We start from the raw sequence: 26052 nt of genomic DNA, 5'->3' as shown, positions 1-26052 counted from the left end.
GGCCAGCAGCCGCAGTGAGCGGCCATCCAGAAGCCGGCGACTGATGTGCCTCGCCCGGGAAGAGCGCAATGATGGTGCCAACTTGGGCCAGTGAAGCAACGTCCTCCACAACCAGACTGAAGAACAAAAGGACAGCAACTTGTCTGTTCCCCTTCCCCCAATTCCCCAATTAAAAAAATAAAATAAAATAAAATATATATATCTTTAAAAAAAAATAGAAAGAAACCTAACTAACTCAGTAATTTTCAGTTCTTATACAAATACATGCGCACTGAAATGTACTCCTCTGCACAAAAAAGACAAAGCTTGTCAGACTGGTTAGAAAACAAAATCCAGGAATATGTGCTTATTACAGGTAAAACAAAGGAGTTAGGTGAAGTAGCTGCTAAAGTTTGCTCCTGCTTTATCCAGCCAATGTGATTTCTCCATAAAGTCAAACAGAACAACTTCGGTCATTTGAGGAGAGTCTGATAAAGAAACTATTTGCAAACGTGGGGAGAGTGTATGGAAACCACAGGGATAGTGCAACACCCTGAAAACAGCACTCCGTTATCACCTCTAGGACTGAAGGGCCAAGGAAAGTTGGGCAGTTCCCAGAACCCATTCCAGCTCCTTCCAATCCATTTCCCATTAGCCAGAATAACACACTCCTTTACACCCATACACAGACACACACATCCACAGCTGCAAGCCTTTTAATAGCATCCTACAGTCCTTGAGAAGGATAAAATGAATATCCTAACATAGCCCCACAGCCTTTTGTGATCTGTGGACTCGGCCATATCTTTAGTTTTTTCTGGGACCTGAATCCACCTCATTTTCAGCCCTTTAGTCACAGTGGCCTTCTCTTATATCCTTGGATTCACCATGCATGCTCCCTCCCACCTCAGGACCTTTGCATGTGCTGTTCTCTGCCTGGAGCATGTCTCACTCCACACTCCAAACCCGCTTATCACCACTCATCCTTTTGGGCTGAGCTCAAGTGTCACTAGAGAAACTTTTCCAAAGCCCCAGCCTTCATTATACACTTTCAGGACATTAATACCTCTCCAAAAGAGCACTTATCACTGTTGTCATCTTCTATTTATATTTGTGCAATTATTTGATGAATGCATGTCCCACTAGACTGGAAGCTGATGAGGACAAGAGTGGCACTCTTTTTGCTCACTGCTGTACCGTGCCTGGCACCTAGCACAAGTTCAATAAATATTGATGAATGAAGAAATGAAAATGTCCTTACTAAGAGAAGGGCACTTTGCCCAGAAAGAAGTGTTATATACCCTAAGAAGCTTTGCCCAGTTTCATTACACAATTTGCATTCATTCATTCATTCATTCATTCACAGATTATTAAGTTGACATGTCTCTGTAGCAGACAGAATTAAAAGCAACTTCCTTCCAAGGCCTTTCCTGAACATCAAAACACTCCCTGGGATGTTTATTCGGGAAGAACAAGGTGAAAGGGCCTCCAAACCAGGGCAGTGGATGGCATCTCAGTAAACCTGGTGGGCTCTCACGGTGGAGGACAGGGAGCACCACCCCATGCTTGGCCCATGGGACCCAGAGCGAAAGCAGACAGATTGAACAGTCAACCACGAGCCTTTACAAGAGCCCCAAATGGCTGCCGGGGTTGTGGCCAACGGCACCCAAGTGACTGAACTTTGACCAATTTTGCAAAGTGGGGCTGAGGAAGCTGAATTTGGTTGGCTCCAGGCAATTGCTAACAAGAGAGAAAAATCCTCTGCCTTAAAATTCCCATTTGGGAAAGGAACCAAAAGCATTTCCTTTGATTAATAACATCTACATCCTGTTCTCTGATTTGATTGACTTTACACGTGAACGGTAATGGCTCCATGCCTTGGCTTCCTCATCTTTATCGAGGATGAAAATTTTTAGATTCTTTAAGAGCATCAATAATAGCAGTAGCAGCAACTAACATTTATTGAACATCATCGCTCTATGCCAGACTCGCTGCTAAGTTGTGTGTGTGTGTGTGTGTGTGTGTGTAGTCCTCATGTAAATCCGTTCATGTTGGTCCCCTGCTTAAAACCCTCCAATGACTTCCACTGATACTAAAATAAAATGCAAACTCTTTACCATGGCCTTCAATGCCCTACATGAGCTGGCCCCTACCTATTTCTGCTGCTTTGTCTCCAACAGCCCTTTCCCTCAGTCAGTCAGTTGCAGCAGTATCAACCTTCTGTCTACAGCTCACATACCCCACGCTTGTTCCTACCTCATGGCCTTTGCAACAGCTAGCCCTTCTTTCTGGAGTGTTCTTTCTCAGATCCACCCATGGCTGCCTCCTTCTAGTCATTTGGGTCACAGCTCAGTCATGCCTCGCTGACTCCCCTACCACCCTCACCCCACTGCTTGATCATAGCACCCTGTTGTCACGCCTCCACAGCATGTACTGCGCTGAAATTACCTTAATGGTTTGTTTGCTCTGTCTTCCCTAACTAGAACATACATTCCATGGGGGCAAAGACTCATCTGAACTCTGAGTGCCCAGAATAGAGCTAACACAAAGTAGGCATTCCACAAACATTTCTCAAGTAAAGGGATGGGATAATCTCACCCCCCTGTGAGATAAGAGCAACTATACTTACACCATTGTATAGATGAAGGACCTGAGGTGTTAGTGACCTTGGGTGATTTGCCCAAGGTCAAGGAGGTAGTAGGTAAATAGAGGATCTGAGTCACAATCAAATGCAGGCCTACCTGGCTGCAGGACTTATCCTCTTACTCACTACACAAACTGAGATTCATCCCATGAATCGTGTCAAGTACCCTCCCCACTACTACCCCTGTCTTCATCCTTTGTATAGAACCTGGCCAAGGAAGCAAAGAGGCACAAATAAAGCAGTGCAGAATGTGAATTAGTACAACCACTTGTACAAATTTAGTAGGTATTTGGAAATACCTACTAAAGCTGAACCAGTCCTCAGTATACATCCACAGATATACAAACATGTTCAACAAAAGCCATGTACAAGAATGTTCACAGAAGCAGTATTCTTAAAAGCAAACACTGGAAACAATCCAAATGCCCATTAGTAGTAGAATGAATAAATATACTGTAGTGCAGTCATATAATGGCATATTATACAGCAACTAAAAAGCTACAACATGCATGAATCTCACCCCCCAAAAAAGTACCTACTGTAGAATTCCACTTATAGAAAGATCCGAAAATAGGCTACATTAATCTATAGTGCTAAAAGTTAAAATACTGATTACCTTTGTGGGTGAAGGTGGGGTATAGTAGTGGTTAGGGATGGGCGTAGCATGAGTGGGGTCTACAAAATGCTGGTCATGATTTGTTTCTTGACCTGGATGTTAGTTCCACAACTGTATTCACTTTGTGAAACTTCACTGAGTCTTACACTTCTGATCCATGCACTTTCTGAATGTATTTATGTTGAATCACATGAAATTGCCACCTTTGTGCAACCATAAAAACTGGCTGAATATCGGCAATTTCATATAGTTCAATTCATGTTATACTTCACTACAAAGATTACTTAAGAAAAAACACACAAAAAACCCCTGCCTTGCACATAGCTCTGTAAAACCTGGTTTTGAGAAAGAGCCTGTGCCTTCCAAGGGCTCCTTGGCAGGTGGTAAACAGGCTCAGCATGGTTGTAAATTCCTCCCCAGGGCCAGAGGCTGGTGCACTTGGCTGTGTACTCCAGAGTCCGGAGCCTGGGCCAGCCCCAGTGTGCTGCAAGTCAGCTGAAGGAGGCCAGAAAGGTCCCTGAGCAGAGACTACGAGCAACTCCAGCCTCAGGCCCAAGGTGTCAAGTGTTTCTGGAATACACCAGTTTGCGCCTGTCCCCGTCTTTCCACTCATGGTGCCTTCCTTTTTGGGCATTGGCACGGCTTTTGTTCCTCAGCCTTCAGAATGCCCAGGGAGGCTTTCTCCAACCTCCCTAAAGAGGCTAGCTAGCTCCTTCCCCCAAGTGCTGTCAGATCCCCTTATTATTCCCTTCGTGGACTTGACCAACACCTGAAATTATGCAATTATTTGGGGGGTTACTTTTTACTATCTGCTCTTCTCATTAAACTAAGCTGTATGAGAGCAGAGGATTTCTATAACTTACAAGGCGTGATCAAACAATACGGTGAATGTTTAAATTTAAAAAAATCATCACAGTAAAAGACACATTGCCATTAATACCCCTCAAAAAACTCCCCCTCACTTCAGAAACGCTTATCCCATTGTTCTTGCCACTTTCTGAAGCATGTCCTGCCTCAATGTCTTGAATCATTTTGACTTTGGGGAAGAGCCAGAAGTGTGGTGCCAGATCCGGTGAATAAGGTGGATGAGGACACACCGTAATGTTTTTATTTGACAGAAATCACCATATACCAGAAGCCATGTGTGACATGGAGCACTGTCATGATGGAGGATGATTTACGGCACACTTTAAAACACACCTTCTCTCAACCATAGCTCACACCCGACTAACTGCACCAAACAAGCTGAAATTTATCACACACTGTTACTGAGGTTCGACACGCCGCATCCTGTATTGAAGATCCCTGCCCTTCCGTTGGATGGCACTCGGCAGTAGCATTCACTGTAGTTTTTTATCACAACGAAAAGGCTCCATGTCACACATTGCTTCTAGTACGGCAATTTCTGTCAAATAAAAACATGACAGTGTGTCCTCACCCACCTTATTCACCAGATCTGGCACCATGTGACTTCTGGCTCTTTTCCATAGTCAAAATGACCATGAAAGGTAAACGTTTTGAACTAATTCAGGACATGGAGGCAGCCATGACAGCACAACTAAAGACACTCACGAAAGTGGATTTCCAGAACTGCTTCAGAAAGTGACAAGAATGATGGGATAAATGTGTTCGAAGCGAGAGGGAGTATTTTGAGGGGGATTAATGGCAATGTGTCCTTTACTGTAATAATTTTTATTTTTTATTTAAACATTCATTGTATTTTTTTTTATCACACCTTGCATTTGCTGTTTTACCCTCAGGGCCTGGTATGGCTCCTGGTACCTCGAAAGTGCTTAAATATTCGTTGAATGACTGATTGACCAAATGAAGTGGCATGAATGGCAGCCAGGGGAGAAAATGTGGCCCAATTCACACCTGTCAAGTCAGAAAGAACGGTGTAGTCCCATCCCTCTCATGGCACATGGAAGCCAAGATAGGGCCTCCAGAAAGTCACTGACCCCTCCAGAGCCGACATCCATTCCGTATCCCTGTGCTTCTCCCAGGATCCCCATTCTGGTTACCAGGGAATTTCTCTGATTTGCAAGCAAGGACCACCAAGGGGGCTAATCTTGGCCATTTTTTTTTTCTTCTCTTCTTGTTCAATGCTCACACTGATTGCTCTGGATTTAGCTCCCACATTTGAAATGGACAGTGTGCTTGCACTTTATGTGCATTTGAACTAACACAGATTTGAATTATGCCGTATAACTACATTCATTAAAACCTTGATTCCAGGGGCCAGCCGAGTGGCTCAGTTGGTTAAGAGCTCACTCAAGAGCTTGAGCTCTGAGCAACAGCGGTTCGATGCCCGGCCAGAATTGAGCTGCCATTGAGCTGTCAACAGGTGGCAGGATGGCTCAGCTAAAAAAACAAAAACAAACAAACCTTGATTCCATTGCCAAAGCTGATACTATGCAAGTCTGACTTTACATTCGCACTGATGAGGAAACCACTCTTGAATTAAGTGAGGTCTTCAGGAAATGCTTTTTTTATGTAACATTCCACTGCCCTTTCCAGCAAAGAGCAAAAACCAAGGGTCTTGGAGGAAGGATGGAGAAGAGGAAGCTAGTGATCTGTATTATCATCACCAAATGAAAACCTTTAAAATTTCCCTTACACAGAGAAATGAGAGGACCACAAAAATAGCTGTGCACCTGGCTCTGAGCTAAGTTACTTTAAAAACATCATGCATTTAGTGCTCTGAAGCACTAAACGATCCTTTGAAGCAGATACTATGACTATCCCTTTTACAATAGAAGCTTGCGGAGATTAAGAATTATGCAGTCACCAAGTGTTTAATATCTCCTCCCCAGACTGACACAAAAGAACCATCATTCAGCAAATAGTCAGCATTATATTATATTCTTTGCTACCACTGAAATTCAAGCATCTGTATTGGCCATGCTTAAAATCAACTCTTTGGTGAACCAAAGATACACAGTTGAAAATACCACAACTTTTGTCCTGCAAATATTGTATTAGCTAAAGCAGCAATAGCAGCTGCAGTATTATTTTAACTACTCATTAATAAATTTGCACGCTAGATTGTTTTTCTTTCTGAGGTTTTGATGCACCCAGATAAATGGGCTTCTCTTAAAATTCTAACTCATTCTTTGTATCAAAATGGCAGGGTAAGTTGACTAATCATCTAAATGTGTCTTTAGCAGTTAACAGTGAGCCAGAAGCTGTTGTAAGGCCTTTATGTGCATTATCCCACTTAAATTCCACTCAACCCTTGGCAGTAAGTACTACTATTAGTTTTCATATTACAAAGGAGGAAACTGAGGCATGTAAAGTTTGAATAACTTGCCCAAGGCCACAGAGCTTGTAAGGTTAAGACTGAGCCCCAGCAATCTGTAGCCGGTGTCTGCACATCTGCCTTTCAAGCTCTCCAGCCTCCAAAGCTGAAACAGCTGAACACACTGAGCCAGAAAACCTAGGGACTAAATGCTAGAACGGAGTTCTAACCTGGAATCTGACACATCCTCCCCTCCTCAGAGGATGAGGGTCCCCCTGGTTATCTTTAGTTGCTCTAGCACTCACTCCCCATTGTCCTTCCTGCGTCTGGGCCTTCTGCCACGGAACCCAGTCTGGCTGAGTGCGCATCCTGCAGATCTGAGCTGCAGAGAAACTTCTCCAGGGCCCGTCCCCCCTGTTCTTGGTGCTCTCTTAGGCATGACTGCTGTTACCTGTAATTAAATCATTCTTTGATCAATTATCTGTTTAATGTCTATCTCCCTACTTGACGATAAACAGTGGCTGTTCCAGAATTTCTACATAGGTGGGAGCAAGTAATCTGTTTGGGTTGGGGGCTTGGCTTTCTGTGCTTAGTTCCTGACAAAACGCTAAAAAATGTCAGTTGAATATAGAAACGAATGAGGGTCTTGATGCAGATTATAGAGGGAAAGCATATCCCGCCCCTATCCACACTGTGGTGTCACCACTTGACTGTAAGCTCCATGAGGGCAACAATAGTATCTAGTTCTTCTACCACTGTAACCCTAACACCTGACACTGTGCCTGACACACAAGAAGAGCATAATAATTTTTCTGTGGCATTAATAAATAATTAAAACAGTGTCTCGGACTTCTTATCTGGAAAAGAGCAATAAGAATTCAGAACACAGCTTTTTAAAGCAATATTACATAGGAAAACGTGCTGAGCACAGGTCTGGCACACAGTAAACGCTCATAAATGTCTGTCATTAAATTGAAATTTCTGCCTCTCCTTTATTTTTTTTTTTAAAGCTGAGCCATCCCGCCATCTGTTGGCAGCTCAGCGGCAGCTCAGCTCGGGCCGGGAATCAAACCGCTGTTGCTCAGAGCTCGCACTCTTGAGCACGCTCTTAACCAACTGAGCCACTTGGCTGGCCCTTACCTCTCCTCACTCCCACTAATTCAACTCCCAGGTCCTGGCCAGGTCAGGAGCTTAAGATAAGAGGGCAAAGCCCAGAACTGAACCCACTCCACTCTCTTGGGCAGAATCTGGTAGGGGGGAAGATATTTACACTGAAGTTGGGGTGAAAAGACTGGAATTAGCCTGGGCAGGAATGCAAGATTGTTCAGATTTTCCTCTAGTAGAAAAGTTATCCTGGCTGCTCGCTCTGGCAATATACTAAAATGGAAACGATATAGAGATTAGTATATCTCCTGCACAAGGATGGCACACAAATTCATGAAGCGTCCCATATTTTTGAGTACAGCATCGGGAATATAGTCAGTTGTATAGTAACAGCTTTATATGATGTCAGAGGGGTATTAGATTGGGAGAGGGGGGGGTTTATCACTTTGTGAGGGGTGTAAATGTCTAACTATTATATTGCTTTGTACAACCGAAACGAATTTTTAAAAAGTTTGTTAGAACTAAATATGTAAAAATCAAGAAAAAAGAAAAGTTATACCAGGAAGAGACGGAACAGCTTTGGAATGAACAAAGTCAGATGAAGTAGGAAAAAAAATCCAGCACAGGACTACTGGCTGCCCAATCCAAAAGATCGTGGTGTTTTCCACCTGTTAAGGCAAAAATGTTTTGCATTGCCTACCATCTTTCACTCTGTCTGGGTTCTGGGCTGCTGGAGAGGTTTGAAACACAAATCAGAGTGCGTCACAATCCTGCTTAAAAACCTTACGAGGATAATCTCTGAACTCCTCACTGGGCTAACTTCAACCTTGTTCATCAAGCTGTGGTCACAGAGGCCTCGGTTCAGCACCTCCATGTCAGGCGTGTCCCCACACAGGGCCTTCACCCAGGCTCCCTCTGCTTGACGTGTCTCCTCAACCTCTCTCAGGCTCACTCCTCAGTCGTAAGGACTCGACTCACAACCACAAGACCTTTCTCAGAAAGCTACTCCTTGATGCCCAAATTAAAATCAGGCCCTTCCCCTGCTCCCCACACCCTTGGATCCTGTTTACTTTTCCTTCCTAGGGCTTATCATGCCTCAAATCTCAAATCTGTCTGTCTCTCCAAAAGGCTGTGAGCTCCGCCAGGGCAGGGAAGGCTGTCAGTCTCTCACCAGTGAGTCCTCAGAGCCAGGGCAGGCCCAAGCACAGAATATATATGAATGAATGAATGAATGAATGAATGAATGTCATAACATGCTTCAAACCTCTCCTCTCTTTAGGTTCCAAGTAGGAACATAATATGGTCCCCAGTGCCCACCCAGACGCTGAATCACACCCTGCTTAGGCATCCCAGGTCAGCACTGGGGCCTCTTCCATCTTCTCACCACCCCACCAGGGCTGGGGTTCTCTTACGTTCTCCTTCAGGAAAGCTGAGAAAAGATCAGAAATGGAAGGAATACTGTCTCTTGGCTAATTCCTCTAATAAAGGAAACAGGACAGTGAGTCATAAGTGTCCCCCCCCACACACACACATACACCCTCTCCCCCCACACCCTGCCCCAATCCCCCAACATCCTATTTTCCTCCATAGTTTAGAAAGGACTTATTTATTCCTATTCTTTTAATTGTTTGAGCAAGGCCCATAAGTGAACACTGGCTGGAAAATTACTGCTCCAACTTTCCTTGTTTAACATGCTTAAATGACTTGTAAGAAACAGGTTTTTAGATTTGTGATGCTGAAAGGGGCCGAGAGCAAAGAAAAAATAACCGGGTTGCAAAGATTTAGAAAATCAGCACTACAAGTTACTAGATTTTCCATTCACCAGGTACAGGCAGGACCCCCTTGGACTCAATGTCTTTATCTGACAAATAGGAATAATGATATTGAAATTTAATACCTGTCAAGGGAAGTCCTGAACAATTGTAAAATACTCTATTGTCTTCATAGAGTTTTTCTCTTGGCTTTAAAGAAGGTCTTGGGCTTAAAAGGAAGACTGAGGTTCCCTAGGGGGGGACTTTTCTGCCTACCCCCCACCCCTTCCCCACCCCCTCCCCACCCCCAGGAGCTGAGTAAGTCAATCACACTGTAAAGGTTAAGTATGGAGAAGGCATTTTTGACTGGGACTGGGTGACCTTGGGTTCTTGTCTGGGTTTGCAAAATGTCCCTCCGCTGACTGTCTCCAGAGCCCCAGACCCAGCTCCAGCCCAAGGCCAGACCTGCGGCCTGGGCTGGGAGCCTGTCATCAGCTCCTCTGACAAGTCAAGTACAGTCCTATGGTGGCGTAGTTAGAAATAGAGAGCCTCACAACCTCCCGGTGAAGCCAGAACACCAGCAAAACAAAACTTACAGGGAATTCAGGCCCTGGCCCAGCTTTTATCCGTGCATCAAAGCTACCCCCTACCCCCAATTCCCCGGAGGCTACAGCCTCCTCGGTTCCTGGGCGGAGCTGGGCCTGCTGCGAGGGCTCCCCCACTTTCCCCGAGTCAGGCCTAACGGCGGGGCCTTTATTTTCACCGGCCAGAGCTGATACGACTCCCCCCCCCCCCCCCCATCATTAACTGCAAAGAAAGGATCCCCGGCCATTTCCATTTCCTCTGCGGCTCTAGAGCCCTGTTATTTAATCCCGTGGCCACCCCGGCAGCATCCTCTGAGCGGCCGGATCCACCCATCCACCTGGCCAATTCTCTGCCGCTCCCACTTCTCCCGAGGGGAGTTGGAGGGGGTGGTTGGGGAAAAGGTCTTCCAGCAGCAAAGAGCCGTGGCCTTCGGTGGACAGAGGCTCTCAGGCCCTCATCCGTGAGGGCTGGGAAACACATCGGCGTGGACAGGGGAGCAGCTAGTCAGGGCAGCAAAGGGCGGACAGACACCGGGGTATTGCGGACATTACACTGGGGCGGGGGGGGGGAAGGGGTTTGCTGTGAGGCAAGAGGTCTCCTCTACCAAGTCGCCAGCATCGCCCTGGAGGGTACTGGAGCCGGAAGAAGCCTCGGCCCTGTCGCTGTCCACACCCAAGAAATGGGGGGAGGGGTGGTCTGCACTCAAGGGAGACTCAGTCTCAGGAAAGGAACCAGACCAGATTCACTCAGCAAACCCCACGCCTCCCTTCTTTGATATGAACGTTTGATGTTTTCTTAATTTTTGGTAAATGCAGCTTCAAGACCCCCCCCCCCACGACGCTCCTAGTCTAGAGAAAGAGAAGGCCCCCAGTAGGGGTCTTGCAGTCTCCCGCCCCCACGACTGCCTGCGGCGGGTAAAGATTCCTAGATTTAGGTGTGTCCTCTCCCACCCCGCTCTCGGCCTAGGATCCAGAAGCCGCAGTGCCCCCCACCCTCACCAGCGACACTGACGGTTCTGGCCCAGGCCCGCAGTGGTGTGAAGGTGGCCTTTACCTCCTTTCGCAGGCTGGGAGGGGGTACAGCCCGCGCAGCTGAGCCAGCTGCAGCAGTCGCCGCCGCCCTCCATTCATTAAAAAAAAAAAAAGGCAACAACAACCTCCACCCCTCTTTGTAAAAGAACGACGGCCCCTGGAGGAGCGAGAGCCAGCCCCAGCAATCACGGGTTAAGTTCTTTTCCGGCCCCCCATTCATAAAAAAAAAAAGAAAAAAGAAAAAAAAGTGCGGCGCATGCGCGCGCGGGGTCTCTTGTGCCCACCCATTCATAGAATCGCGAACGGCGCGCGTGCGCACTAGAGCTCCCTTCCCTCCCATTCATAAAAAAGCCATTTTCCCAGGCAGTGGTTGCAACATCGCCGCGGAGGCAGCGAGAGAAGCTGACAGCGCGGAGCTGGCTCTGCGGAGCGCAGGAAGCTGTGTGGGTTCCTCCCGCCGGCGTCTGCGAGAACAGCGGCGTCTGACCCACTCGGGTTCGGGGATTTGCACAGACGTGGAGCAATGCTTGTGACTCTGCGGCTCCTCAAAGTAAGTCCCTGGCCGGTTTCAGGATCCGAAACTGTCCCTCTCTGAGCCGCGAAGCGACTCCCCTTCGGGCTGGGGCAAATGGTGCGCTATTTCTAGGCGCGCCTCAGTGTTCCTTTCCTCTCTCTGCGCCTCCTTGAGCCGCTGCGGTGCGCCGCAGCTCTGGGACGCCCTGGGCTGGGTCGGCACGGCGCCGGGGGTGTTCACAGCCTGGCACCGGCGTTTCCGACCCCCGGGCATTGCCAAGCCCGGCTTCCCCGCTGTCTGCGACTCGGGAAGCCCGGTGCGTGCCCCCGAGAGTTTGCCTCTGTCCTGGCTTCTTTCTTCTCTGCCACCACCCGACTCGGGCACTGGAACTGGTGGCTCTGGGCTCCGTGAGGAGCCAACTCTTGGGTCCGGCGGGTGCCCTCGCCCTGGGCGGCTCGCCCACCCCGGGCTCAGTGCCCACAGTGCCAGCACTGCCATAGATCTCCCTAGCCCGCCGCAGCGGCCTATGCTCGACGTAGGCTTTTCCTTCCCCTTCGGAGCCGTGACGAACTGGTTTTTCTCCCCTTCTGCCTCCCCGCTCGATGGTCAGCGCGGAGCTGGCCCGGGACTGGGCATTTCTGCTCTCTCTGGCGAGGCGGTTCCTCGCCGTCTGACCTTTGCTCTGCTGCCGCATTTTATGCTATGCAACTGCCTAGCAGTTGCCTTTCCCTTCCTCGGCCTCTGCAGGGCCCGAGGCTCCTCGGCCTCCTCATCCCCAGGCACAGAGTTGTGCCAGGCGTTGAGGCCCCGGGGCCGCGCTGGGGCCGTGGTGGGGGCTGAAGGTGCGTTTACATAACGCTGAGCTTGTGGGAGGTGGAGGAAGAGGTTGCGTGCGTAGGAGAGATAAGGCTCCCGCTCTCCCTCCTTTCTTGGTGTTACCAGGCTTGACAGCACCGAGAAAAGAGAAAACAGAGACGGTACGTTCTGAAAAATCTGAATCGCCAAGGCCACGCACGGGGGCCATAAAGGGGGCGGGGGGAGCGGAACGAGGGCAGATTTGGCCAGCCAAGGCAGCTGGAGCTTGGCTTCATCACTGGGGCCAGAGCTGTGCCCAGTTCCCCCTCTATGCAGACGATCAAAAAGCATTTAGACAGTAGCTGCTCTTGTGCAAGAAGGCGGTTTCTCAATTCTATTTGATTGGGGGCTGGGGGTTTGGGGCAGAGGAGGCAAGAGAGGCAGAAAATGGTTGCATGGTTTGATGGGCTGAGCAATGGAAGGGGGAAGCTTACTGGGCTGGAAGGGCTGGATGGTGGGGAGAGGGAAGAGCCGCTGGCTGCCTCATTCACCAACTGCTGGATGGGCATCCATATTGCCAGGCCTGGGTGAGGAAAGGAGCAGCCTGCCTTCTGGCTCCTGCAGGCTTTGGGAGCCCCCAGCATGATTTGTGTTGAGTGGAACGGTGTGGGCTCAATGGGGTGGCCAGATCTAGTGGGGAAGACCTTTCCTGTCTCCAAATCAGTGGTGTGATCCTCCCCAGTTTGGGGAGGGGCAGGATCAAGTGTACACGTCTGCCTGGTTAGCTGACCAACGCTGGCCAATCTTTCTGATGAGCCTCCGAGATACAAAGCTGGAAGGAGAAGGCCCACAGCATTTAGGAAACGTGGTCTTTATCAATTGCTTAATAAGCTCAAGCTGGCCTGAGGCCCTACCCATATTGCACTGGTGATTTCACAGTGTTTAGATTTCTCTGGGTCTTCACACAAATGGAGCATAAACATCTGTAATTTTCAGCTTTTTCCCCCTTCGTGCGTGAGTGTGGCGTGGAATAGGAAAGGAAGGGCTGCAGTTGCGTGCACCCCCTGCACACTTTCTCTCAGGCTGTCTCAGCAGAAGAGTGGGAAAGAAGTTGAAGACATGTCTAGTGTGAAATTCAATTTCCTCTCTCCAAGCCCATGGGAGGGTCCTCATTTGCCAGCAGGCTCCAGGCGAATCCTAATGTGAGCAGTGCACACACTGACCAACTGAGCTGCATGGTCAGTACCAGGTAGGGAGCATTTTGGTGGCAGATTTCTGGTATCTTGAGGGACAAATGTTGGTCAGTTAGGGTGAGGAAGACATTAAAGACATCTCTTGGTTATCTTCCTTTTTAGATTCTGAACCTCAGGAGTCATTTCCCTTTATGTGGAGTATAAATGCTCTCCTCATTCCCACGACCTTTTCCAGATTACCTTATGAAATGGCAATGTCTCCTTAAAGCACTGGTTGGGCTTGGTGGGAGGAGACAAGACACACAGATTCCTGGCTAAAGCTGGGCAGAGGCTGGGGGCTTGGGGATCGTTGGGTGCTTGCAGATGTCATTTTTGTTTTCATCCATCCAGAAGAGGTGAAGAGATGAGGCTCTTTGGAATTCCGCCATCTGTCCAGTTCTGCCCAGTTTGAACTCTTCATTTCCTACTCTGGTAAACCTGACATTGCCACTGCCCAGAGGTTTGGCTGATTTTGAATAACAAATGAAGGCAGTCTTTCAGTGCAAAATTTGAAAGTCAGTGATTTATAAAATTAAAGGGGGTGGGGGAGATACCCATTAACCCTCCAGAACTGGCCCTAAAGGGTTGCTGTGCTGTTCTGGGGTTTAATACTTTGGGATCACTTTTGGGGACTTATCTTCCAGTTCTTGTTGCTAAAAGTCCCTTGGTGTGACATTTTCTGGCCCCCACAAGCATCCCCCCCCCCCCCCCGGCCATCTCCTTGGGTAGGGCGCCTGTGTTGGCACCAAGGAGATGTACAAAGGAGCTGCCTCCCTTTCTTCAGAGAAGTACAACGTTCTTAGCAAATTATGGCATTCAATTTGTTTATAAATACAAAGTGCCTGTCATCTGGTCCCTACTGAGGTAGAAGTTCCCTTGAGAAGAAACCTTGGGGAAGGATTCTTGCACAAACCTCTGGATCTACTTGAAACTTTGGATTTGGAATGTGTTTTTGAGGAAGGAGAACAGCAAGAGTGAAGGTTCAATCTCATGGCCAAGTTGGATCTTCCTGATAGAAGGGAAAGCAGTGACTCGTGGGAATATATTTTTGCTCTTTCCAAAGAGCCAGAGAAAGGTGATGAAGAGCAACATACTGAAAACTGTTCTACTCCTTACAGACTAAGCTAGGAGCTGGGTCAGAACAGATGGTGATGAGCAGTAAGGCGAAGGTCAGGCCTTCCTCTACACATTTGCAGAATAGTGAGAACCCGAGGGGCTGGAGCTGTGCTCCTTACTAGTGGGCACCTAGTCGGAGGCTCTGGTTATAAGGGGACCCCTTTCTACACAGGAGGTGTGGGGGCACTGCATGATGTAAGAGGCGGCATATTCTTGGCTCTCAGGGGTCTGGGGCAACCCTGCAGATCCGGACAGCTGACAAGGCTGGGGATATATCCGGGACATGTGTCTGGGCTTAAAAAGCTCCACCGTTCAGCTGTGGTCACGATTGTTCTTTCCAAGGACAGTCCGTGGAGGAAGCAAGGGCACTTGGGAGGGAGCACAGATGTGCTGGATCTAGTGGAGGAGGGAAGGGGCCCTTCTGGGGCAGGTGGCCGCTTGCAGAAGAAGAGTGCTTGCCCTTGTCTCCCTTGTCGGGTAATCTTTCTTTTTCTGGTGGGCGGAAGGGGGAGTCATTTCCTGCCCCATCCCAGGAGTAAGCTAAAATCTATTATAAGTTCATTTGTTCCAGGGTGGTGAGATATATAAAATGATCCTGTGTCAGTGAGAGGGGGCTCTCCCCTGGGGGTCTAGGTTTCTGGGTCCCCCCCCCAAACTTTGATGTGGCCCAATTGTTCCAGTGTTAACAGGCTTCTTCTAGCCCCATTCTTCTCTCACTCTTGACTTCTAATCCCTCTTTAAGGGGATCTGAGCAGACAACAATTATGGGGGTAATACACTGAAGCTGAAATTTGAAGCCAGTTAGAATCCCTGGAGCCAAAGTACAACAAGACCTCTCCCACTCCTGGCGCTGGGGCTTTGGAGCATAGCTGATGGGTTGTGGAAGAGGAAGAGACGAAGGTTGGGAAGTGATAACTGGTGATGGGACAGAGTGATGAAAAGCAGCTGTTTTCTTTTGTGCTCTCGAACAGATTATGGCCAGAGGTGAGCTCCCTAGTGCTGGCGCTGGAGTGGGAGGTGGTTGGAGGAGCACAGAATCTCAGACAAACCCAGCTGCCTACATGCTTTCTTCTCCTACCGGGGCCATTCTCAGCAGAGATGCAGAGCTTATCTTCCTTGGTAGGGTGTACGGAAGGCAAGTCCCTGGCTCCCTGCCTCCTCCTTTTTAAAGTCTTTTTGAAGCAATAAGTCATTATTTGGTTGGAGCTTAATTAACTAATCTGGGTTGTTGTCACAAAGAACTTAGTGGTAGATGGGTGGATAGCAGTGGGCGGTCTCTCTGGCAGCCTAGAGACCTTTCTTTCTGAGCTCTGAAAGGGTTAAACAACCTTCACTGAAAGAACCTGCTGAGACGGAATGGGGCAGCAGCTGAAACTGCCCATTCATTCTTAGCCTCTTGCCAGTTTGTCATTAGCTGATTCACAGCTTTCAAAGTACCACTGTCAGGTTTTCCTAGTATTTCCCAATTCCTCTCCTCAAGGGAAGGGGTGGGTGTCCTGGACCTTTAACATGCCCTTGTTCTTATCAGCCAGGCTGTACTGAGCAGTCCAATGCACAGCCCCTCCCAACAGGTACAAATGCAGTTTCAGGCCCACCGAGGCCTGCAAGCATAGGGCTGTGCGCCCTGGGCTTTCCAGTGTCTCGCCGATTCAGTATTCTGGCTTCCTCCAACACTGGCAACTCCTTCCCTTCCCCACAGACCAGGAAGCCCCATCCATGAAGAAGGCCTAGGGATCCTTAAGTTCAGCTTTACAGGTGGAAGGAAAGGGGATTTCCTCCCACTCCGGGGGTTTCCTCTTAGGGACTGCTTTGTGGTGAGGTCCTACAAATGGGACCCATTCAAACTTGAAGAAAGGTAAAAATGAAAACACTTAGTACACTGGGGGGGTGGGGATGGGGGACACTGAAGTGACAGAAGGGGTAGCAAAGAAAAGGGAATTGGGAATGAAGAGAACTTGAGTTCTAATCTGAGCCTTCCTTCAATGACAGATTTCAAACCCCCAGTCTCTGCACTCCACACTGAAAATTCCCCTAACTGGGGGCCAGTCTCATGTCAGCCCTGCTGGCTTCGTTTCCCTGCTGGCTTGGTGAAGAGCCTGAATAGCCTGATGCGGTTCCCGAGGGCTGATGGCAAACTAGGGAGACGGGTGTAGTTCGTGGCTGTGAAAGTGATTGATACGTTCATGCCTTTCCATGAATAACCAGAAGTTATTGTAAGTCAGGGCCACAGGGCTGAGCTTGCAACCTCTGGAGCTTCTGCTGCTGGTTTTGAACCCTTCCTTGATCACTTGCCAGCTCTGTGACCCTTTGTTCGTCCATTTTGTTCCCCTCTGCAAAACGGGTGTTATCCTCCACAGTGATGGGGAGGATTAAATGAGAAAATCACCAAGGGCTTAGCACAGAACCTACCACCAAGAAATGTTTCATAAATATTAGCTGCTTCTGTAATTATTATTTATTATTATTAGAAGGTTGGAGTGGAGTGAAAGTTTTCTTTCCTCGTACTAATCCATAAGACCGCCACCTAAAACTCGATCGAGGTGCTTCTCTGGCTAAGTGGAGTGCTGGCTTTGTTTCTCTGTCCACAGTCTTCCAAATTGGCCATCAGTCTTCCAAATAGCCTAAATGAGGCAAAGCCTGCTCTCTCCTATTTATATTATAAATCTCTTCCTTCCTTGCAGGGGAAGCAGAGTACATATTAAACTGCACTTAAGTTCGGCAGGCAGCCTTTGCTTAGACTGGAGAGTGGGTGTGTCCCAGGGAGCAGAGATTAGAGATTGATCTTCTAAGCCAATTGAGGATTGGATTTTTTTTTTTTTCCTTTTGAGACATCATTTAGCTGGGCTGAGGGGGTTATCAAACTGGCTGCTCGGAAGTTGTTTTTCTTTGTCAGCCAAATGAATTCAGCCCTCCTGTGGAGGGTCCCTGCTAATGGGGAGGTGAGGCCATGAGGCCTGAGAAGGTTTGAGCAGTAGTACAGCTCTGAGCCAGTTGATGGGTACTGCTGAGCTGGTGGCCAGAAGGAATCCTGCATCCGGGTTACAATAGGGAAGATACATTTTATTTTCTTAATTAAAATTCTTTTTTTTTTTAGGTTTTATTTTTCAATTGTAGTTGACATACAATATTATATTGGTTTCAGGTGCACATCATAGTGATTAGACATTTTGTATACCTTATATAAAGTGATCGCCCTGGTAAAGTCTAGTACCCATCTGACACCATACTGTTATTATAATATTATTGACTATATTCCCTATGCTGTACTTGACATCCCTGTGACTCTTTTGTAACTGCCAATTTGTACTTCTTAATCCCTTTAACTTTATCACCCCATTCCCCCAAACCTCCTCCCATCTGGGAACCATCAATTTGTTCTCTGAATCTATGAGTTTGTTTCTGTTTTGTCTGTTTTGTCTGTTCATTTTTTATTGTCTTGGATTCCACATACAAGTGAACTCATGGTGCTTGTCTTTCTCTGACTTATTTCACTCAGCACAACACCCTCTATCTAGGTCCATCCATGTTGTCACAAATGGTAAGATTTCGTTCTTTTCTATGGCTGAGTAATAATCCATTCATCGAACGTATGTACTACTTCTTGATCCATTCGTCAATCGATGGACACTTAGGCTGCCTCCGTATCTTGACTATTGTAAATAATGCTGCAGTGAACATAGAGGGGGATGCATATGTCTTTTTGAATTAGTGTTTTGGATTTCAGGGCAGATGCATTTTAGAATATGCCTGCTGGAGCCATCTTGGATGCAGCCTGTCCCAAAAGAGCTGAGTCATCATGGACCAAGCTCTCATCCCCGTGTCTGGCCTAAACTGCAGACCCAGATGTTGACAGCTGCCCCTGGAGGGTGATGGGAGCCTTCTAATACCAATTTCCCCATTGGCTGCAGCCGCTGTTCCCACCCTGGTGTCCTGGTGAGACTTTTCCCATGTATCTGCCTTCTGATTCCAGGACCTGTTAAAATCCCTGAGCATTGCCATGCCTTTTACTTCATCCATAGAAAACGTGGCTGTTTTTAAAGAACTTCAGGAACAGAATTGGGGAAAGGAGAGTGGGTCATCTGGGTGAGGGAAAGAGTACCCTCTTTCTTCCCACAGCGTGACAAGTCCCAATCTTGGTCCTCAGAAGAGCCCAACAACATGGGGCAATACAGCCTTTAAACCACCACTGACGTTTTGTTGGCAATACCCTGAGTATTCATGAGCTGGGCTTCTAGAATAAGGGAATTGTGTGGTCTCTGTCCAGGGTGGAGGTTCTGGCTAACGCACCTGTTGGCTGGCACCAGAGAGTCTTATCCTGTGCATCAGCATTTTCCATTCTTATGCCTAGTCATCCCTTTCCCTCCAGGTAAAGGACCTGGGAGCTCCCAACCATCTTCTGTTGACCCCAAACCCATTTATTCTGGAAGCAAGGCTTTGGAACCCTGCAAAGTGTAGGTGGGTAAGTGGGCTGAGGCACTCTCTGAAGTTCCTTCCCCATGGCCAGCCTGATCCTTGCAAAATCTCTCCATAGATGCTTATTTGACATTCCTCCATCCAGCCCTGACCACTGGAGGCTGCCTTGGCGGACGACAGCGAATGACTACTTCTTGGTGGCAGACCTGCCACGGGAAGCCTCCCATTTGAAGACCATGCTCTTTTCATCTGGAGGGAATGGAGAATCAGGAGGCAGGCGCTGCCCCTAAGCAGACTTGCTCCAAAATGGGAAAAACCATGTACAGAAATACCAGCATCTTTTAAGTAGGCAGGGCCATGGGAGCCAAGCCAATAGTTCATGCCCTATGCAAATAGGAAATATCAGTTGACTGAGCACTGAACCTTGTAGAAGAGACTTAAAGCTTTTTTGCATTTTGGCAGTATAGATGATATACAGATGAGAATCCTGTGAATAAGCTCTCATTTATCCCTTTCATAAACTTTGTATCCAGAGCAAGCTCTTTGGTGTCAGTGTATCTAGAGCAAGCTTAGTGTCAGACCGGCTGGAAAGCATCTAACAATGTAACCATTTCTGATCAAACTTGTTTCAAGTAAGGGAAATATAATACTGAGTTGCTTTGAAGACCCCCCCCCCCTTTGGTATAGACGTTAATAAGAATGGATGAGTCACCCGGTCGAGGTGTCATTCTCCTGTGATTAGAATATTGGGGTGGACCGACTGTGTCTGGAGTTAACTGGAAGAGGAAAACCTAGCCACATCCCCTTCTTAGGCATCACCTTGGAGAGAAGACGAACCTAATGGCAGAAGACCAGGGTCTCAGCTCTCGTAATTAGAATATTAACATCTTGAAAAAGCCTTTACTAAAACCCCCACCCCATAACACAATGGCCTTTTTTTTTTTTTCAAGACGGTTATCTTCCCCTTCTATGCTACACCCTGTTCCTTATCTTCCTCTTCTATGGTACACCCTGTTCCATCCCCGCCCCCACCCCCACCCCCTGGTGGAATCTTCCCAGAGTCTAATCTTTCTCTTGGGTTCCAAATGGTGTCCCCTTGGGCAGAGGTCTTGGCCTTCTGCTGCTATTTCTTTAAATTGATCTCCAGCCGAATTCCGAATGTAAAGGTCAGCAGGCGAGGAAATGGCACTTCTAATAGAAAACAATGTGCACTTTCTAAATCTGAACCAAGCCATTTCCGCTCTTTGATTTAAGTGACTTCCTGGGGTTCCGTGTCAGGCACTGCAGTTGAATCTCTGGCCTGATTCCAACTTAAAATTGCACTCTCTCAGTGAAATTAGAAACTGATCCAGGGTTGGCTTAGCTATTCTAGTAAATAGCATTTAGGCTGAAGGTTCAGCTCAGCACTTGGAAATGCGCAATGTGAGTGCCCCTCAAGAGGATTTCCCATCCAAGTTGTCAGAAGCACACCTACCCAGGGGTTATTAGCCACTGGAGGTTGCTGCTCTTAGAAAGGCCGGTCATAAGTTAATATTCAGAGGTGGAGGCCTCAGATACAGCCCTTCCTTCTTGTGACTATCTGAAATCAAGTCTTGTTTATCCAGCTGATAAACTCCATGGGAGCACACAGGGGCTGCCTCTCCTAGCCACCACATCCTCAGCACTCAGCACAATGCTTGGCGTGTAGTGCTTACTGGTGCTCAGGAAATCGAAACTTGCTCTCTGGGATGCTGATTACTGACTGAGCACTTGGCTGTGCCCACCAAGCAAAGTGCTGGGTCCTGGATATGCATTTTCTCATTTAATCCTCACAAGAACCCATTTTACAGTTGACAGACTGAGGCATGGAGGTTAATTAGCTTCCTTTACAGCAACACGGAGAGGCAGAGGGGAGAATTGAAACTTCGATGATTCCAGAATTTTCAATGATGATGAGACCCAGGTTTAGCACCGTGGGTCTATCTAAAGGAGCACGTTCTATGGGGATTATAATGAACTTGGACAGCCCAGGTTTGAGTCCTGGAGCTGCTACTGAGAGTTATGTGTGACCTTGGACAAGTTACTTTGAACAGTAGTTTTCTATAACTAGAAAAGGGATTATAATAGAAGGTACGTTTTAGGGTTGTGAAGCCTCACTGTCTTAATTTTTATGGTGCTTAGGAAAGTGCTTGGTGTATATTACATGCTAAATAAGTTATTTTTTACCACTTTACTATTATTATCGTTGTTATTAATCATCAAATCCTTAATGCTGGAGAGTCCACTGAGGGAAACCAGTTCCCATTCCATTTGGGCTCCCAAGGACCTGATGGGGGTGGGGGTGTTAACAGGCCAAATACTGATGCCTGGAATCCATTCTCTCTTCCTTTTCCCCACCCCCCCAGGGCCCCTAGAAGCCTGTTTCTCAGCGCAGTCCAGGACCTCCAGCCCCATGGAGCCCCCGATCCCACAGAGCGTCCCCTTGACTCCCAGCTCAGTCATGGTCCAGCCCCTTCTTGACGGCCGAATGCCCCACAGCCGGCTCCAACACCCACTCACCATCCTCCCCATCGACCAGATGAAGACTAGCCATGTGGAGAATGACTACATAGACAACCCTGGCCTGGTGCCCCCCACCGGCCCTAAGCGGACCCGGGGTGGGGTCCCGGAGCTGGCCCCCACACCCGCCCGCTGTGACCAGGACGTCACCCACCACTGGATTTCCTTCAGTGGGCGCCCCAGCTCCGTGAGCAGCAGCAGCAGCACGTCCTCTGACCAGCGGCTCTTAGACCACATGGCACCACCACCCGTGGCCGACCAGGCCTCCCCCAGGGCTGTGCGCATCCAGCCCAAGGCCGTCCAGTGCAAGCCACTGGACCTCAAGGGCCCCGGGGTCCCACCGGAGCTGGACAAGCACTTCTTGCTCTGCGAGGCCTGTGGGAAGTGTAAGTGCAAGGACTGCGCGTCCCCCCGGACGTTGCCCTCCTGCTGGGTCTGCAACCAGGAGTGCCTGTGCTCCGCCCAGACCTTGGTCAACTACGGCACCTGCATGTGCCTGGTGCAGGGCGTCTTCTACCACTGCACCAACGAGGACGATGAGGGCTCCTGTGCGGACCACCCCTGCTCCTGCTCCCGCTCCAACTGCTGCGCCCGCTGGTCCTTCATGGGCGCCCTCTCCCTGGTGCTGCCCTGCCTGCTGTGCTACCTGCCCGCCACCGGCTGCGTGAAGCTGGCCCAGCGCGGCTACGACCGCCTACGCCGCCCTGGTTGCCGCTGCAAGCACACGAACAGCGTCATCTGCAAGGCCACCGCCAGCGATGCCAAGGCCTGCAGACCCGACAAGCCTTTCTGACATTTTGGGTCGAAGCCCCCGCGCGCCGCTCCCCCTGGACACTTGGTTCCCTTCCGACGCCCGAGAAGACCGCAGCGAGGCCAGAGGCTTTAGTGTCCTGAGGCTGACCTTGCCTGCCTGCCCACCCCCCGCCTCTAAAGAAACAGAGACCCCCATTACTCACCCTCTTCCCCGAAAGGATGAAGAAGCACTTTGGGTTTTTTCAGGGTCCTGGAACTTTGTGTCAAACAGACAGTGGCAGGGGAGTGATGTGGTTTGGGGGGAATTTTTTTTTCAGAAGACGGAACACAGATGTGGCCACATATCCGGAAGTTGCAGCTGCTTGAATGCCTTCCCAGTTCCCCCGCCTCTCTCCCTTTCTCCCCCCCTTTACCATTCTCTTTGGCTGCCTGGGAGGAACCATTAACTGAATGGCCAGGGGACCTTTGAAGAAGACCCTTGGAGTCTTGACGTCTGTACCTTCTTCTCCTCCCCCTCCTCCCCCACAGTGGGATATCTTGGGGAAGGTATAGTGGACCCTGGTGGTCCCTGTTGTATATACGTGGGAGCCCCTGAGAACAGGATGGCCAGTGCACTAGTCCAGGCCTCGCTCTGTCTCTGGAGCCACATGGATTTAGGAGCCACTACACAGAGCATCTCTCCCTTTTGGCTCTATCGCTAACTCTCGGGGTGTTCCGCTTACAACACCGTCCTCCAGTTCTTACTGAGTCACAGGCTCACCTGCCCGCTACGGTGTCCCAAGTTCTCTCTACCCAGATCCTATCCGGAAACTTTATGGGTCGAGAAGCCCAGGGCGGCAAATGCGAGACCAAATATCATTTTGCCAATGAGTCTGAGGCTGTGGTCTGTGGATCCAGTCATTATGTTTTTATAGAATAATTAAACCAGATGCTAACGGTGTTTTAGAAAATAATCATAAAACACTTGCTTCCTTTTGGGCCATCCCCCAGGAAGGGCTGATTTCAAAATCTGGGGGGGGCGAGCAACCTCAAAGAACACAATTCCCCCTCCCCACCAAGAAGAGGATTTTAACAGCAAAGAAGAGAGGCAGCACCTCCCGTTGGCAGAGTGACAGTGGAGCCGAGCTGGGTGTGGGTTTCTTCTCTTCTGATTCTGCTGCTTGCTGTCATAGCCTTTTATGTACAGTGATGTGTCTGTATCTTTAATGTAAATAGACAGATGATGGGAAAAAAGTCTATTTTAGTGTTAGGAAGCCCTGACGGGGGAGTCGGAAAAGCGTGGGTAGGGACAAGATTCCCCAGGGACTTCTTGGGGTTGCGCCCTGCTTGTGTGTGTGGCCGCACCACCCCGTCCCGACAGCCCCAAAGATGTAGCAACTCTTTCTCTCAAGGTGCTAAAGGACTCAGAAAGTGCAGCACGTCCAGTGGGTAGGTACTTGTTGCATGCAAACGCTATAGTGTGTCTGGTCCTTCTCCCCCAGCTGTTGTGCGGGGCTTTTGCTTCATGTGGTATTTTGTGTCGTCCCCCCCCCCATCCCCCAATGAGAGGAAGTGGCTTGGGTCAGCAAAGCCTCCCCAGGTGAAACTGGAAGTGCATTCAGTAGAGCATTTGTAGCGTTTCCAGTGCATTCTATAGGAGCAGAACTGCCTCCCAAAAGGAGGAGATGAGGAAGCAGGTAGCTGTGATTGGCATGCATACAGTGCTTCTCAAGGACTTTTCTTTTCCCCGTTCTCGAAGACTAGTAGTAACATCTTATGATTTAGAATAAGTTAATTGTAACCGTAGGTATTTATTGACTGGAGGAACGGAGGGGAGGGCTGTATTATTTTAGGCTTTATTTATATAACACTTGCTAGCTTGTAAAAGGCAAATATGAAATACTGCATCTGCGTTTTTCTAAGGCTGATTTATGTAGCTGCCCTTGCCACAGTTGTGATGGATGTTCTTGCACAAACGGAGAGAATGGTAGGAAAAAACACATTCAGCCAACCACTTATGCTAATTGAATGTATCAGATGTGTGTACTGAAGGGACTGGAGATGTTTTCCTCAGAATAGGTGTGCAGAGGTTAACCCCCAAATGAGAGGGCACGTATCCGCTCTTGGCGAGGCCTCAGAATTGTTCCCAGAGCCTCCCCCTCACATGTCTCCATGGGAAACTTGACCCAGTGGCAAGTTGCACTTTGGTGATGGTGTCCTACACACCCATTCTGTGGAGAATTGATTTACATAAGCTGTGTATACATACACACACACACACACACACACACACACACACTACCCCACCGACCCTCTATCTGCACAGACCCTGTTTCTGGCAAACAGTCTCCTGAACCCTGACTTTTTGTGTACATAGTTGTAAACACGGATGTCTCTGGGTTTTAGTTTTTTTCCTTTTTTCCCCCCTCCCCTGTTTTGGCTTGTTCTTTTTAGTTTGCATTTAACCTGCTAGATGGACGTTGGCAGAACTCGTGTCGCACGTGCTCAGTGGTGAAGGCAAGGAGTGGAACAGGTTGGGGCCTCCCAGCTCTGTTGCATAGCAGTCCCTCAGCATGTTTTTCTCGGCTTCTTGGCAAAACAAAAGACAACTGGCTTGCCCGTGGACCCCGGGGACCAGTCCAGGGCCACTGAGGGACCAAGCTCTCAGAAACACAACACGTTTCTGTGGATGCTTCTGGATGGTTGTGTTTTCTGTCTCCAGCGGCTTGCGTGGCTGGATCAGGCCTCGTCTTGACCTTTTTTGAAAAGCGCCAGCTTGTTCCCACTTCTGGTCAACCTGAGTGGGTGGTGGTTCTACCTAGAACTGGGGATGGAGCCCACAAGCCTGGGTCCAGGACCCTTGTCCTAGGGGATTCTCGTTGCTCCCCTCTGGAGGGTGGGTTTTTGAAGGCCCACCACTCCACAAGCACCCTGGGAACTGGGTCTAGGACAGCAAAGCCCTCCCAGATAGATGACGGGGTATAATAACCAAGGTATTCTCAGCACCCTTGGCTGGAAGGAGGTGGAGACCAGTCCCACATGCTGTGGATGTGGGCCCCTTCACAGCTGACAGATGGAAGACCTTCATGTGACACGTCTGGTTCTTTCAGCGATCTGGAGTCCCCGTGGGTCCCCACTATACGTGGAGTGAGACCCAGTTAGATAATGACTTCTCCAAGGTTGCACAATATGGAAAGTATTGGTTGGGACTAGCACCCAGAATCCGTCACCGCGAAGCTTCATGGTCTCCCCATGCTGCCCCAGGAGATGTCTGATGGTGTGTGGGCAGCACAACTTTGCACTGTACAATTCCGTTCACTAGGGTATCCCGCGAGCTTCACCGGCCTTCTGGTCCATGCCTTCAGAAAGCATTTCCATGCCCTCTGCTTACTGTGACAGTTGATGACAACTCTTGTGCTGCCATTTTTTGCTGTGGGTAACTCCATGTGGTGTCTTATCTTGTTTTCTCTTCTCACTGCCCCACAGTTTGGTTTTGTGTTAGAAACACAAAAACTGTCCGAGGTTCCAATTCCACCACGTTTACTTCATTTCCCCCCTTCATTGTAGTCCCTTCTCACCCCACAACAAAAGTTACCACAGAAGGTTCCCTTTGTATAGAATATTTATTTTGAAGCTCTATTTTAATAGTATTTATTTTAGAAAGTCTACTATTGTAAGAGTTCTTCTGTTTGTGAAGAAAAAAACAAGTTAAAACTGAATGTACTGATCTAGAAAATATATATAAATATATATTGTTAAATATA

General features: G+C 48.6%; 1 protein-coding gene across 3 annotated transcripts; it reads left to right on the top strand.

Annotated features, from left to right (window-relative positions):
* Nucleotides 1–11301: 11301 nt before the first annotated feature.
* Nucleotides 11302–26052, top strand: SPRY4 (sprouty RTK signaling antagonist 4). 3 transcript variants are annotated; one of them, XM_019663182.1, is made up of 3 exons: nt 11313–11498; nt 18972–19060; nt 21403–26052. In XM_019663182.1, exon 3 carries the CDS (start codon nt 21450–21452, stop codon nt 22347–22349), a length of 900 nt encoding a protein of 299 aa, XP_019518727.1. In that variant the 5' UTR covers nt 11313–11498; nt 18972–19060; nt 21403–21449; the 3' UTR covers nt 22350–26052. The 3 variants fall into 3 exon arrangements, with proteins under 3 accessions (XP_019518719.1, XP_019518727.1, XP_019518736.1); XM_019663191.1 differs by lacking the exon at nt 11313–11498 and adding an exon at nt 18196–18538; XM_019663174.1 differs by lacking the exon at nt 18972–19060 and having other exon boundaries at nt 11302–11498.

The sequence above is a fragment of the Hipposideros armiger genome, unplaced genomic scaffold (genome assembly GCF_001890085.2).
Source record: "Hipposideros armiger isolate ML-2016 unplaced genomic scaffold, ASM189008v1 scaffold_11, whole genome shotgun sequence".
NCBI classification, from domain to species: Eukaryota; Metazoa; Chordata; class Mammalia; order Chiroptera; family Hipposideridae; genus Hipposideros; species Hipposideros armiger.
This window is presented reverse-complemented; position numbering and strand designations above follow the sequence as displayed.